Consider the following 15,921-nt stretch of genomic DNA (forward strand, 5'->3'; position numbering starts at 1 on the left):
TGTAGAGCGCTGGCCTTGAACTGAAGAGCTGAGGGACAGCACTCAGGCCCAGAGTTCAAGCCCCACAAATGACAAAAAAAAAAAAAGACCGAGAACATGTGCTCTGATGCCAACTTTTGCCACTAAATTAAGTCAGTATCTTAGACATTCCTTTATCCCACAATTATTTATCACATACCTATAAGATACCAACTCTGAGGCTGGTGTCTGAAAAACAAAGATAGTTTGTGCTCCCTAAAAACTAGAGAGATATAGATTCCAAAAACTATACTAAACAGACACATGCTTTGGTAATATCTTTAACAGTATGTCCAAAGGCTTCAGAGCAAAGAGTGAACAGCAATACACTGCATAGAAGTGACTGAGTCAACACAAAGTAAGTCGCTTCAGCTCCCACAGAGTCACTCTCCCTTCCAGCAAATGGAGGGAGTGAAATCATTTTTGGGAAAATACTTAAAGATAAAAGAGAGGTGAAAATACTATTATGTTAATGTTAAATATTATGTTAATATCTGTGCTATGCATGTTTGCGTATGCTAATCACCCAAGTATATTTTCAGCAATGTCTAAGTTATCATCTGCAACATGTAACTAATTTGCCATGACAAGTTCATGCAATGCCGGGAGCCGGTGTCTCACGCCTGTCATCCTAGCTACTCAGGAAGCTGAGATCTGAGGATCATGGTTCATAGCCAGCCCAGGCAGGAAACTGTGAGACTCTTATCTCCAATAAACCACTTGAAAACTGGAAGTGGCGCTGTGGCTCAAGCGATAGAGTGCTCGCCTTGAGCTGAAGAGCTGTGGGATAGCGCCCTAAGCCCAGAGTTCAAGCCTAATGACAGACTAAAAAAAAAAAAGAGTTCATGCGATCCTCTAGGCCTCAGTTTCTTCATCTATAGGGGTATGGACTAGATACCCCAATGTTTTCTACGTGACATGGGAGTGTTGTTGTTATTCTGGTTTTCTTTTGTTTTGTTGGAGACTAGGCTGGCCTCAAACTTCAATCCTTCTTCCAGTATGAGACTCCCACCGCACCTGCTTTATAGGAGTACACCACCTAATAGGCTTCCTAAAGTAGTTAGTTACTTAGGATTTCCTTACTTGGGGAAAAAGGAGCCTAAAACTAAGAGAGACCATGTGGTTTGCTCAAGAAATACAGTAAGAGTATCTGGGATAAGAATTCAGGGGTTTGGGACCAGGCAAGGTGCCTCACGTAATCTAGACTACTTAGGAGGCTGAGACAGGAAAAGATAAAAGTCTGAGGCCCACTCAGGCAAAGTTAGCAACACCTCATCTCAACAGAAAGGCTAGACATGGTGATATATTCTTGTAATCCCAGCCATCGCAGGAAGCAAACTAGGAAGATTATATTCCAGGTAGATTCAAGTAAAAAGCAAGCCTATTTTGTTTTTAATGACTAAAACAAAAAGGTTGGAAATGTGTCTCAAGTAGCTGAATTTCTGCCTAGCAAGTGTCAAATCCTGGATTCAAAATCCAGCATACTGCCAAACAAATATAAAAAAGAGTCAAGTTTTCTAGTTTTAAAAGTGCTATGACTTGAAAAAATACAAAATAAGGACCTTTCATTTGTACAAGGTATTAAATCCTGAGCTTGCTGTTGTTCCTAAATCTTCAATCTTCAAAATTTACTTAAGATGATCAAGTTATGTGGTTACTTTTGTGAAGTTCATCATTAAATTGCTACTTCAATCTCCTGAGAGTTTTGCTAGAAAAGATTTGATTCCTTTTGACTTGAATTCCATTCCCTATTTTTCCCCACTAAAATGAGAAAGCAGTGCCATCTAGTGGACTGTAGAGATATTGCTGCTGTAGTTTTAAATATGCAAAAAGATTCCTAATCTTAATGCTTTCTAAAAACTATTTTTACAATATTTAGCAAATCAATTTATACATACAATGCATCTTTATTGTCACCCCTTTCATCATTCTCCCTCATCCCTCCCAATCCAACCCATCCCCTCAATTTTCCTAGTTTCAATTTTCCTAGTTTCCTACTTTCATATACATTGAATATACATTGAATACATTTTCTTGAGCCATTCATCCACTAAGGCATCTGGACTAATTCCATTCTGTGTCCATGGCGAACAGTACTGGAATAAACATGTGCAACAGCTTTAGTGTATCCTGATTTGTAATCTTTTGGGTAAATGCCCAGGAGTCAAATTGCTGGATCATAGGGTAATGCTACATTTAATTTTTTGAGGAACCTCCACACTGCTTTCCAGAGTGGCTGAACAAGTTTACAGTGTATTAGGATTCCCTTTCAGCCACATCTTGGCCAGTATCTGTAATCATTTGTTTTCGTGATGTTGGCCATTCTAACAGGGGTTAAATGGAATCTGTGGTGTTTTGATTTACATTTCCTTTATGGCCAGAGATGTTGGGTATTTCTGCATGTGTCTACTGGCCTTTTTTGTGAGGGGAAGGGGGAGCACAGGTGGTCGTGGGGCCTGAACTCTGGGCCTGAGTGATATCCCTTAGCTCTTCAGCTCAAGGCTAGTGCTCTACCACTTGAGCCATAGTACCACTTCTGGCTTTTTCTGCTTATGTGGTGCTGAGGAATCAAACCCAGGGCCTCAAGCATGCAAGGCAAGCACTCTACCACTGAGCCACCTTCCCAGTCCCTCGACTGGCCATTTTTACCTCTTCTTTTGAGAAGTCTGTTTAGTTTGTTTTCCCATTTATTAATTTGATTGTTGATTCTTTGAGGGTTTAGTTTTTTGGGTTCTTTGTATATTATGAATATCAGGCCATTGTCTGACATGTAACTGGCAAAGATATTCTCACATTCTAGAGAACTACGTAAGTTTTTTGCTACGCAGAAACTTCTTAAGTTTTATGAAATCCCATTTGTCAATTCTCTAACTTGCCAAGCCCCAGGTACTTTACTTGGAAAGTTCCTGCCTGTGCTGGGAAGTTCTAATGTTTCTCCTACACCTTCCTGTTGTAGTTTCAAGGCTTCTGGTCTTATAGTACAGTATTTGATCCATTTTTAACTGATATTAGGAGGTGACACATAAGGATTCAGTTTCAGTTTTCTGCTTATGGATATCCAGTGGATATCTTCCCAGTACCATGTGTTGAAGAGCTATCTTTCTTCCAGTCTATGATTTTGGCTCCCTTATCAAATATTAGATGGTTATAGGATTGTATGTTGATTTCTGGGTCTTCTATTCTGTTCCAATGGTCCCCAGGCCTATTTTTGTGATCATATCCAGCTGCTTTCATTACTATAGTTCTGCAGCAAAGTTTGAAGTCTGGAATTGTTATACATCCCACAGTACTTTTTGGATCCAATACTGCTTTTGCAATTCAGTGCCTTTTGTGGTTCCATCTGAATTTTTGGATTGTTTTCTCTATCTCAGTGAAGAATGACATTGGTATTTTGATGAGTATTGCATTGACTTTGTGGATTGCCTCAGGCAATATTGCCTGGCCTAATTTTTTTATACTTTTCAATAGCCCAAGATCTAAAAGTTATGCCAATATGGGTTTTACAAAATAAATTACTAAAAGTAGAGGGTAGGGGAAAAATAATGTAGAATAAAAGTCATCTCCTAAAATTTTTATTCCTAATAATTGCTATGGCAATTCTAAACCCAGAAAGCATTCACTGATGATGTTTTATTGAGCACCTAACACCATATCAGGTACTGTGCTAGGGTTACCATCTGACACATCGGTAAATATCAGAGCTGTTAACACTCATCAAAGGGCTTACAGCTCAGTGAATACTAGTTCCCATACTGAACTCCAGTCCCGTGCCAGGCTCATCATATACATTTATGCTATTAATTTTCAAAGTAACTTAGGATGAAGGACAGACTGCTACCTGTATTTACATATGAGAAAACAAACTCAGAGATGGCTAAATTTGCACAGATCTTATAAATAAGCAGTAGTCATATCTAGAACAACCACCAGAACTGTGCATGTCTGTGTGTGACTGTGTGTGTGACACTGGCCTTGTGCTTAAGCTAAGTCACTAGCTCTTTTCAAAAACAAAAGCCAGCTGGGCACCAGTGGCTCACAACTGTAATCCTAGGTACTTAGGAAGCTGCGACATGCATATCATCGTTCCAAGTCAGCCTGGGCAGACTCGAATTAACCACTCAAAAATCAGACATTGCACCGTGGCTCAAGTGGTAGAGCGCTAGACTTGAACACAGAGAGGCTCAGGGACAGCGCCCAGAACCTGAGTTCAAGTCCCACAACCATAAATGAATGAACGAATGAATGAATGAATGAATGAATGAATGAATGAATGAAGCCATTTTTTGACATAGGGTTTCAATAACTTTTCGGTTAGCCACAAACCATAATCTTTCGGTCTTCACCTTCCAAATAGCTGAGATTACAAGCACATATGCCACTATAACTAGCTCTAAAAATCCACATTCTTTTTTGTTTGTTTTTTGTGCCAGTCCTAGGGCTTGAACTCAGGGCCAGGGCACTGTCCCTAAGCTTTTTCCCTCAAGACCGGCGCTCTTCCACTGGAACCACACCCCCACTTTCAGTTTTTTGGTGGTGAATGGGAGAAAAGTCTCACAAACTTTGTTTCCAGGCTGGCTTTAAACTTTGATCCTGATCTCAGCCTACTGAGTAGCTCAAATTATAGGCATAAGCCATCAGCACCCAGCCAAATACCCATGTTCTTAAACACTATAAAGTGTACAGTTATCCAAAATAGTTGACAGCAATGCTCCAAAAGAAAGTGACTGCCAAAAGGGTGTTAAGACCAAAATAACCCTATGTGTAATTAAAGGAAAAATCTTAAATTGGGATCATAAAAAAGTTTCTGGCTTTTTAGACCAAAAGCTTTTTATTTCTTGCCTACCCCTGTAGCCATCCTCTCAGGTAAATGCACCTGGTGAACATCTCTGAGACATGCAGTTAGATGTACCAACCTCCTCCCACCCCAGTCTCAAGCTACAATGTTGTTCCTCCTCTTTGATTCTCCATAGTTTCCAAACACTAAAACCTCTTCCTGAGTACTCTTCAAGTTAAAAAGTTCCACCTTCAAGTACCTGCAAGACCTAAACAACTGATATCAAGATGAATTTCCAAAATCAGCCAATTTATAAACTGGAATACACAGTCTTATTTTTTAATGAAAAATATAAAGTCACCAATCTGTATTTTAAATGTTTTGGTTATTTCTCACAGTATTTAGTTTAATAATAGGTATGTAGTAGACACTTGATGTTTATTGACCAGAGAGAAAAAAACACTATCAAGAGTTCATTGTCACATATTCAATTCTCTGTCTGTAATTGATTTGTCAACTATATAAAATTTTACTGCACAAAATTAAGAAACTCATATCATTATCTTATAATGCCAATAGAGGCTACTAATAAAAGATTAGAATTCTTGGGATATAATTTAGACCAAGATTTTAATTGTATTAAATAGCTTCCAGTTAGGACACAGTAATACATGTCTGTAATCCTAGCTATTTGAAGCCAGTGGGGGCAAGACAGACCATGATACTCTTTTTTTCTGGCTCCAAAAGAATTTTTTTTTATTATAAAGGTGATGTACAGAGGAGTTATACTTCCACAAGTAAAGTAATAAGTACATTTCTTTTCAAACAATGTTACCCTACCTCCTCCCTCGTTTTCTCCTGCATTCCTCCCCCCCTCCAAGTTGTAAAAATCATTTCTAACATAGTATCTAGTGAGTATCACTGTGGCACTGGTTCACCCTTTGTCCCATTTCTGTAGTTCCCCTTCCCTTCCCCAAATCAAACCAGGTTGGGGTTTGTTTTTTGCAGGGGGGGGGGGTGAAGGGGATAACTGCAAACAGCAGACTTAAAAACAAAAATCTCTTGTTGCCATGTCTTGGAGCTCATCCAATTAGCATCCGTTTATATGGTAATATATATATAGGTATTGAACTGTTATGATCCTCTCTGCTAGGGCTATCCTAGGAGTATACTAATTATTACAAATGAGGGAAACCATGCAACCTATGTTTCTTTGGGTCTGGCCTACTTTACTTAATATGATTTTGGGGGCAATGTCATTCTTTCTTTCTGATGAAAGCACAGATTCTTTGACCATTCATCTACTGAGGGACATCCGAGTAAACTACTCAGAAAAGGTTGAAAGTGGAGCTGTGGCTCAAGTGACAGAGCACTAGCCTTGAACAAAAGAAGTTCAGAGATAGAACCCATGGCCAGAGTTTAAGCCCTAGGACTTGAAAAAAGCTAAGTGAGAACATGAGGCCCTAAATTAAGCCCTATAACTCATATATGCACGCGCGTACACACACACACACACACACACACACACACACACACACACACACACACACACACACACACACACACACCCCATTATTCAATTCTAACCTCAAAAGAATTATGTAGCATAACAGAACACAGCTAGCTTATGTTTTCCAAAGGAATATAGCCTGGATTTAGAAAAGATTAATTGGAATGTCTTTATATCTTTTTCTCTCTCTTTTTCTTTTTTTTTATTGTGAAAATACTGTACAGCGGGGTTACAATTACATGGGCAAGATAATGAGTAATTTCTCATCAAGCATTGTAGCCTCTTCCTTTGTTTCCCCTTCCCATCTCTTCCCAACCTCCCCGCCCCCACCAAAGTTGTAAAGTTCGTTTTTCCACATAACGACTTGTACATCTCATTGTTGCAATGGATCCACCTGTATCCCTATTTAAACGATTTGTTTTTTCCCTTCCCCTCCACAAATTATACCAACATCAAACACAGTGAAAGCAGGGGTTATACCATGGGGGAAGGACATACAAAGCAACAAAGAAATAATCTTATAAATGTGTTAGAAACAATCACCTGAAAGAAAAAAAAAACATTTGAATACATATCTTAGGGTTCATTTCCTAACTTCAACTTATCTGACCTTTTCTGCTTGACTCAGAAATATACTAGTTATTGCAAATAAGGGAAACCATGGGACTTAAGTTTCTTTGGGCCTGGCTTACTTCACTTCATGTAATTTTTTCCAAGTCTATCCATTTCCTAACAAATGGGGCAATGTCATTCTTTCTGATGAAGGCATAGAATTCCATTGTGTCTATATACCACATTTTCTTGATCCATTCATCTACTGAGGGGCATCTGGGTTGGTACCATATCTTAGCTATGGTAAATAATGCTACAATAAACATGTTTGTGCTGGTAGCTTTAGTGTGGCCTTGTTTGTGATCATTTGGGTAAATGCCCAAAAGTGGGATTGCTGGGTCATAGGGGAGCTCTATGTGGAGTCTTTTGAGGAACCTCCATACTGCTTTCCAAAGTCGTTGAACAAGTTTACACTCCCACCAACAACGCAGTAAGGTTCCCTTTTGGCCACATCCCCTCCAGCATCTGTTGTTATTAGAGTTCTTGATTCTAGCCATTCTAACTGGGGTGAGGTGGTATCTCAATGTTGTTTTGATTTGCATTTCTTTTATGACTAGGAAGGTTGAGCATTTCTTGATGTGTCTATTAGCCATCCTTCTTTCCTCTTCAGAGAAGTTTCTCTTTAAATCTTTAGCCCACTTATTTATTGGGCAGTTGTTTCTTTGAAGATTGGTTGTTGGGGGATTTAATTTTTTGAGTTCCAGGTATATTTTCAATATGAGACCCTTGTCTGTTGTAAGGCTAGTGAAGATCTTCTCCCAATCCGTGGGCTTTCTATTAATCTTGCTAGCTATGTCCTTTGCCATGCAGAAGCTCTGCAATTTCATGCAATCACATTTGTCCAACCTTTCTTTGATTTGTTGTTTCTGGGTCTCTATTAAGAAAATTTCAGTCTGTGCCAACAAGACCTAGGGTTTCTCCTATTCCATCCTGTAATGCTTTCAGGGTGTCTGCTTTGACTCCGAGGTCTTTGATCCATTTGGAGTTGATTCTGGTGCAGGGTGATATTTAAGGATTCAGCTTTAGTTTTCTGCAAGTAGTTAACCAATTTTGTCAGCACCATTTACTGAAGAGGCTGTCTTTCTTCCATTCTATTTTTTTAGCTCCCTTATCGAAGATTAGATGGCTATAGGTTTGTAGGTTCATTTCTGGGTTTTCAATTCTATTCCATTGGTCCTGAGGTCTGTTCTTGTGCCAGTACCAAGTTGTTTTGATTAATATGGCTTTGTAGTAGAGTTTGAAATTTGGTATTGATATTCCTTCAGCACTGTTCTTTCTGTTGAAGATCGTTTTAGCTATTCGGGGTCTTTTATTGTTCCATATGAATTTTTGGATTGCCTCTTCTATTTCCTTGAAGAATGAGGTTAGAATATTGATAGGTATTGCATTGAATTTGCAGATAGGGGGCTGGGAAGGTGGCTCAGTGGTAGAGCGCTTGCCTTGCATGCCTGAGGCCCTGGGTTCGATTCCTCAGCACCACATAAGCAAAAAGAAAAAAAGCTGGAAGTGGTGCTGTGGCTCAAGTGGTAGAGCACTAGCCTTGAGCTGAAGAGCTGAGGGACAGCGCCCAGGCCCAGAGTTCAGGCCCCACGACTGGACAAAAAAAAAAAAAAAAAAGAATTTGTAGATAGCCTTGGGAAGCATTGCCATTTTCACAACGTTCATCTTTCCAATCCAGGAGCATGGGAGTTTTTGCCACATTCTAAGTTCTATTTTGATTTCCTTTTTCAAGTTTTTAAAGTTTTCATCATAGAGGTCCTTCACTTCTTTGGTTAAGCTAATTCCTAGGTATTTTATTTTTTGTGGGGCTATGACGAATGGAGTTGCTTTCCTAATTTCAGCCACACTTTTCTCATTGTTGGTATATAGAAAAGCCATTGATTTTTTAGGGTTAATTTTATACCCTGCTACTTTGCCAAAGTTTTGAATCAGCTTGAGTAATTTGGGAGTGGAGTCTGTGGGATTCTTTAAATACAAGATCATGTCATCTGCAAAGAGGGAGAATTTTACTTCTTCTTTTCCTATTTGGATCCCCTTTATGTTTGCATCTTGTCTTATTGCTGTAGCTAGGCATTCTAATACTAGATTGAAGAGAAGTGGAGAGAGTGGACATCTTTGTCTCGTTCCTGAGTTAAGAGGAAATGGCTTTAGTTTTTCAACTACAATGCTGGCTGTAGGTTTGTCATATACAGCCTTTATTGTATTGAGGAATGTTCTATGGATTCCTAATTTTTCCAGAACCTTCATCATAAAGAGGTGTTGGATCTTGTCAAATGCTTTTTCTGCATCTATTGAGATAACCATGTGGTTCTTATCCTTGCTCCTGTTGATGGGATGAATTATATTAATTGATTTGCGTATATTGAACCAGCTTTGCATCCCTGAAATGAATCCTGTTTGATCGTGGTGTATGATTTTTTGGATGAATTGTTGAAGTCGATTGGCCAAAATTTTGTTGAGAAGTTTTGCATCAATGTTCATCAAAGAAATGGGCCTATAGTTTGATGAGTCCCTGCCTGGTTTTGGGATGAGGGTTATGATGGCTTCATAGAATGAGTTCGGTAGTAACTTTCTCTTTCAATTTCATTGAAGAGTTGGAGGAGTATTGGTGTGAGCACTGCTTTGAATGCCTTGTAGAATTCCGCTGTAAAACCATCTGGTCCTGGGCTTTTCTTAGATCAGAGGTCTCTTATTGCTGTTTCTATTTCAATACTTGATATGGGCCTGTTAAGATGGTTTAACTCATCTTGATTTAATTTCGGCATGTCAATATTTGCTAGGAAAAGGTCCATTTCTGCCAAGTTCTCAAACTTATTAGCATAAAGTTTTGAGAAGTATTCCCATATAATGTTCTGAATCTTTTTTGTTTCTATGGTTATGTTTCCATTCTCATCTCTGAATTTATTTGGGTGTGTTCTCTTCTTTTTCTAGTAAGATTTGCTAAGGGTCTGTCAATTTTGTTAATTTTTTCGAAGAACCAACTCTTTATTGTATTGATTCTTTCTATGATTTTTTTGGATTCTAATTCATTTAATTCTGATTTAATTTTAATTCTTTCTTTCCGTCTACTGTATTGGGGTTTATCTTGCTGCTCTTTTTCAAGGAGGCTCAGATGCCTCATTAAATTGTTGGTTTCAAATCTCTCCAATTTGTTGATGTAGGAACTCAGAGCTATAAACTTGCCCCTGAGTACTGCCTTTGCTGTGTCCCAGAGGAGCTGGTATTTTGTGTGTTCAGTTTTGTTGAATATCATGAACATTTGAATTTCCTTTCTAATTTCTTCCATGACCCACTCGTGATTCAGCAGTGTATTGTTCAGCCTCCATGTGTTACAGGACTTTCTTTGGTGGCTTTTGGTGTTGAGTTCTAATTTTATTCCCTTGTGGTCTGAGAGAATGCAAGGTATAAGTTCAATGTTTCTGAATTTGGACAAGTTTGTTGGAATGGCTTTATATCTTACAAAACAATTTTTACCTTAAAAAGATTCAACCTATACCACAGAGATCCTTTATAAAACATAATTGTGTTTACAGAGAGTGTTTCAGGATTCTATCAACCCAGGTGACAGGCACACCTGCAGTAACCAAACCCCACAACATTAAGAGAATCCTCTTACCTTATGTTCTAAGGGAGCACCGTAGTAGCCATCATTTAGCCCAAAAATTATTTCATTTTGGTTTCGGGCATGAATCTAAGAAAGGAGGAAAGCACACTATTAGTTCTCATTCCAATCATGTATTTGGGGGGTTTTGCTTATACTGGTGTTTCAACTCGGGGCTTTGCACTTCCAATCACACTTGAATGTATTGGAGAAACAGGACTCATTTCAACGCTGAGAAAGAGGCTGGCTATATATCTAAACAAACTAGCAGAAAACAATTAGCCAATTGTAAAAAACAAAAACAAAAAAAAACAGGTGATTGTTGGAGCATTTACTTCTTTAGTCAAAGGTCTCACAAAAGTACTAAAGTACTTCAAGATCCCAGGTCGTATTTACATATAATTTTCCAGAAACATTTAGAAAATTATTTTTCAGAAGCATCTCTGAAGGGTGTCAGAACAGCTGTGGGAAGGACAGGGGATTCAGAAGCATGCTCTGATCTCAAAGGAAATAAGCCAGTAAGTCTGTATGAATGCTTTAATATGAAGCCTTCAAAAACAAACATAAAATATGAATACTTTCCTGTTTTCAAGAAAACAGTTAAAGAAAATAATATCATAGAGTCTTAATTGTCTGCATACCAGTTCTCTTTGAGATACAACTGATTTAACTAACAAACACTCAACAGCGAGAGGAACATAACTAAAATATTAAAGACCTAGCTGTGCCCATCCTTTAATCCCAGAATAATCCCAGCAATCAGTAAAGCAGAGAAAGAAGGATCACAAGATCAAGGCCAGCCTGGGCTATCTAATAAGACCCTGTCTCATAAAAACCAGGAAGGGCGGTAGGAGGAAGGGGAGAAAGAGCTGGAAAACAAACTAAAATTAAAATCTTAAGATAACTCAATATAAGGTGTCCAATGTGAAACGCATAAATATAGTTATTTTTCTCAGAAAAGTCACAGCATTACCACCCCCCCCCAAAAAAAAAGCTTCTGCTGTGCAAGATTTAAATGAAAGTTCATAAGCTGACAGAGTAGCTTTAAGGCAGAGCACTTGCCTAGCAAGCATGAGGGGCCCTGGTTCAATCCCTAATACCACAAAAAAAAACTATTTAGCTAACTAGTTAATTAATTAAGTAAAGAGAATTCAAGCATTAGAACAAAGGGAATACTCGAATATGTGATCCCTTCACTAACTACTGAAAGGGCCACCAAAGCTATCACCAAAATAGCTCTGTGAACATTTATGTGACTTCTACATTTCCTACTCTATCATAAAAGCAAACTTAGCCCCATGTTTCTTGTTCATCCATATCATTTACTGAATTTAATACACTAGTGAAGATGAGTCTGCAATCACAGATGTCTAATGAAAGCTATAATCAATTTCAGGAAGCTTTTCTTTTTTTTTTTTTTTTTGGTCGGTCCTGGGGCTTGAACTCTAGGCCTGGGCACTGTCCCTCAGCTCTTCAGCTCAAGGCTAGCACTCTACTACTTGAGCTACAGCGCCACTTCCGGTTTTCTGGTGGTTCATTGGAGATAAAGAGTCTCATGGACTTTCTTGCCCGGGCTGGCTTTGAACCTCGATCCTCAGATCTCAGCCTCCTGAGTAGCTAGGATTACAGGCGTGAGCTACCAGTGCCCGGCTTCAGGAAGCTTTTCATCTTTAAAAGGAAACAAGAAAGCATTATGAAATGAGTTGCAAGATTAAGTGGGACTGAAGGTTTATAAACATAAAATATTTTACCCACTTATATACCTAGGGAAAAAGTCGTATTAAAAATTTCAGTAATTGCTATCCTCTACTAATTAAAGATAACTGACTATAATAATAATGCTAGAATTCCAATATGGAAACTACAGATTATAGTGTTATATCAATCCAATCACAACCTCATATCTTGTTATAAAAACCAACACACTTTGTAAGACAGCTGATCCAAATTAGTTTTTTTTTTTTTTTTTTTTGGGGGGGGGGGTCCAGTCATGGGGCCTGAACTCTGGGCCTAGGCCTTGTCCCTCAGCTCTTCAGCTCAAGGCTAGCACTCTACCACTTGAGCCACAGCGCCACTTCCGGCTTTTTTTTTCTGCTTATGTGGTGCTGAGGAATCGAACCCAGGTCCTCATGCATACAAGGCAAGCGCTCTACCACTGAGCTACCTTCCCAGCCCCAGCTGATCCAAATTAGTAAAATGAGGAACAAATACAATCTGTGCCAAGGAAACAGTAATTACATAAGTCCACTAATCACTGTGTAACCATCAACAAATCATTTAATCTCTCTGTGCTCCTGTTTTCTCACTTAAATACTGAGGAAATAATACTTGGACTCTTGATTTTCAAAAAGCTCCCAATCATTATGTATATGTAAAAAAAAACTGAACCACTCCATGTGCTGCTATTGTAAACACAGCTCTGAAAACTGAACTAAACATAAGGATTCTGTTATCTCATATAAGTTAAGATACTACAATGGCCCGTGCAAGCAATATCAACAAACTTTTTCCATCTTGACTATTTCCAAAATCCCCTGACTCTGTCTTCAAAATGCACATCCAGCCCAGCTTAGTTCAGGATTTCTAAGGACAAAGTAATGACAAGCTATAAAGACTGCAGGAAGTGTGGGTTTCCTATGTAGCTCTGGCATGCATATGTGACTTCTGACAAGTTCTAGCATCACTCAATTGAAAATGAAGGGAGTAGATCTAGCTCTGCTACATCTTATTTCTGATCCTACTCTCATCTTTATTTCTCTCCTTGATTTAATGCATCATTCAGAATTTAATCCAGACCAATATAGCCTAACTAGTATTGTAAAACACTGCATTCAGTCATAGCAGAACCTACATAACACAAACATGGAACCTTCACCAACATAGAGTAAATACCTGGAGTCATAAACCTTTTAAAAGTAAAAAGTATTGAAATTATACAAGGAATTTTCTCTAAACTCAGCAGAAATCAACAGCAGAAGCAAATCTGGAAAGTCCATAAAAGTTGGAAAATTAAACAATATGCCTCTAAATATTCTCTGATTCCAAGAGGAAACAAAGAAAAATTAGAAAATATTTAGAATTAAGTGAAAATACAATATCCAAGTTTGTGGGATATATAGCTAAAGCAGTGCTTATAAGAAATGTTTAGTATGTGCTGATCCTAAAAACAAATGAAGTTTCAAATTGGTAACTCCCAAAAGAAACTAGCAAAAAGTGAATTAAGCCTAAAGCATGCAAATAATATTAATATAAAAACAAATCAATGAAATTGTAAACAAATACAATTAATGAAGTTAAATATTAGCTTTTGAAAAGTTAAAAGTTCATAAATCTCTAATAAAAGTGATCAAGATGGGAAGGGATGAGAAGGAGAAACAAAGAAGAAGGCTACAATGCTTGATAAGAAATGTACTCATTATCTTGCCCATGTAATTGTAACCCCTCTGTACAGTATTTTCACAATAAAAAAAAGTGATCAAGACAAAACAAAAAATATGACAGCAAGAACAAAACAGGAGCATTATAGATCCTACACATATCCAAAAGACAAAGACATACTGTGAAAAACTATACCAATACATTTAAAATCTCAAATGAAATAGCCTACTTTGAAAGAAAAACCACCAAAACTCCCCTAAGAAGTCACAGATAGCCTAGATAGCTCACTCCACAGTCCATGAAGTAAGGGCAGGAAAACTCTAAAACTCTTACCACAGAGAAATCTTAACATCCAGATGGTTTTACTAAATAATTCTGCCAAACATCTGTGGAATATGTAACAACAACTCTATAAAAATTCCTCCAGAAAAATGCAAGTAAACACTTTGCATTCCATTTTATGAAACCAGTATTAGTCTAATAATAACAAGCCAGATAGACAAGTACACTTCAAGAAAAGTATAGACAGTAACCCTCCTGAATATAGAGACAAAAAAATTAACAGCCAGGTGCCACTAGTCCAGGCAGCAAAGTCTGTGAGACTCCTACCTCCAATTAAGAAAGAAAGAAAGAAAAAAAAGCCAGGTGCCAGTGGCTCGTGCCTGTAATCTTACTAAAGAGGCTGAGATCTGAAGACCATAGTTCAAAGACAGCCTGGACAGGAAAGTATGTGAGACTCTTATCTCCAATAAACCACCAGAAAACCAGAAGTGGTGCTGTGGCTCAAATGGTAGAGCACTAGCCTTTAGCTGAGGAGCTCAGGGACAGAGCCCAGACCCAGAGTTCAAGCCCCACGACTGACCAAAAAAAATAAAAATAAAAAAATCCAGAAGTGGAACTGTGGCTCTAAGTTGTAGAACAGGAGCAAAAAAGCTCAGGGATAGTTCCCAGGCCCTGATTTCAAGCTCCAGGATCAGCACCAAAAAAAAAAAAAAAAAAAAAAAAATTAGCTGCTCAAATCCATCAGTACATAAAAGTATGTGTTTATGTGTGAACGTAATACATATACACACATATATACATATATACATATACACAAATTAAAAGATAATGAAAATAGTCAACTGTCAATATTCACAGATAATGTATCTGCTTATAAAAGAAATCTAAAAAAAAAAGGTACTTATACCCTAGAAGTGAATTAATCAAGGTCAGAGACTGAAACATAAGTTGCTTTATATGCACACACACACACAAAAAAACTGCCAATAAGAGTATTTTTCAAGGAATGTCATTAAATGTGCATAAAAATACAAAATCTGCAGGTATAATTATAATAAAATATGTGCAAGATCTATATACAAAAAAAAAACTAGAAAATACTGATGAACAAACCAAAGCTTCTCATAAATGAAGAGATACACAGTACTAATGCCAATTCTTCCTAATTTTTCTTAGATTCAATACCTATCAAAATACCTGCAGGATTTTTGTAGAAATGGTAACAGATTCTAACGTGAAAATGTAAAGGCAAAAAAAACCAAAAACACAAAAATATTTTGCTTTTGCTTTTATTTAACTTGTTTATGTTTTAACTGATATCTAGAATTGCCAGGAAAATTCTCCAAAAGGAACGTATTTGGAAGGCAAATGTTATCTGAATTCAAGACATACTATAAAACTATAGAAATCAAGACAACTTGATATGACTATTAGGGTAGATACACAGACCAAGTGAACTGAAATCCAAAAATAGGTATACACAAATGACTCTTGACTATTGATTTTTCAAGAATGATGACAAAGTAATTCATGAGGAAATAACAGCTTTCACAACAAAGAGCACAGAAGCAGTTGTTCACATATCTACAGAATAATGAAACTTGTACTTCATATGAATGTCAATTAACAGATAAATGTAAAACCTCAAACTATAAAACTTGTAGAATAGTTCAGAAAGAAAAGAATAGGAATAAACCTTAGTAGCATTAGGTAGGCAACAGACCATGCATACAAAGCATGAAACAC

General features: G+C 37.6%; 1 protein-coding gene across 2 annotated transcripts in view; it reads right to left on the bottom strand.

Annotated features, from left to right (window-relative positions):
* Window positions 1-15,921, bottom strand: part of Uvrag (UV radiation resistance associated) — a 317,269-nt gene that overhangs the window by 229,180 nt on the left and 72,168 nt on the right. For both annotated transcript variants that reach the window (XM_042689000.1, XM_042689006.1), the window contains one exon: window positions 10,531-10,605. In XM_042689000.1, coding sequence (XP_042544934.1) covers window positions 10,531-10,605 — 75 coding nt within the window. The remainder of the gene's footprint in view (window positions 1-10,530; window positions 10,606-15,921) is intronic.

The sequence above is a fragment of the Dipodomys spectabilis genome, unplaced genomic scaffold (assembly GCF_019054845.1).
Source record: "Dipodomys spectabilis isolate Male_0828 unplaced genomic scaffold, ASM1905484v1 ptg000003l, whole genome shotgun sequence".
Lineage (NCBI taxonomy): Eukaryota > Metazoa > Chordata > Mammalia > Rodentia > Heteromyidae > Dipodomys > Dipodomys spectabilis.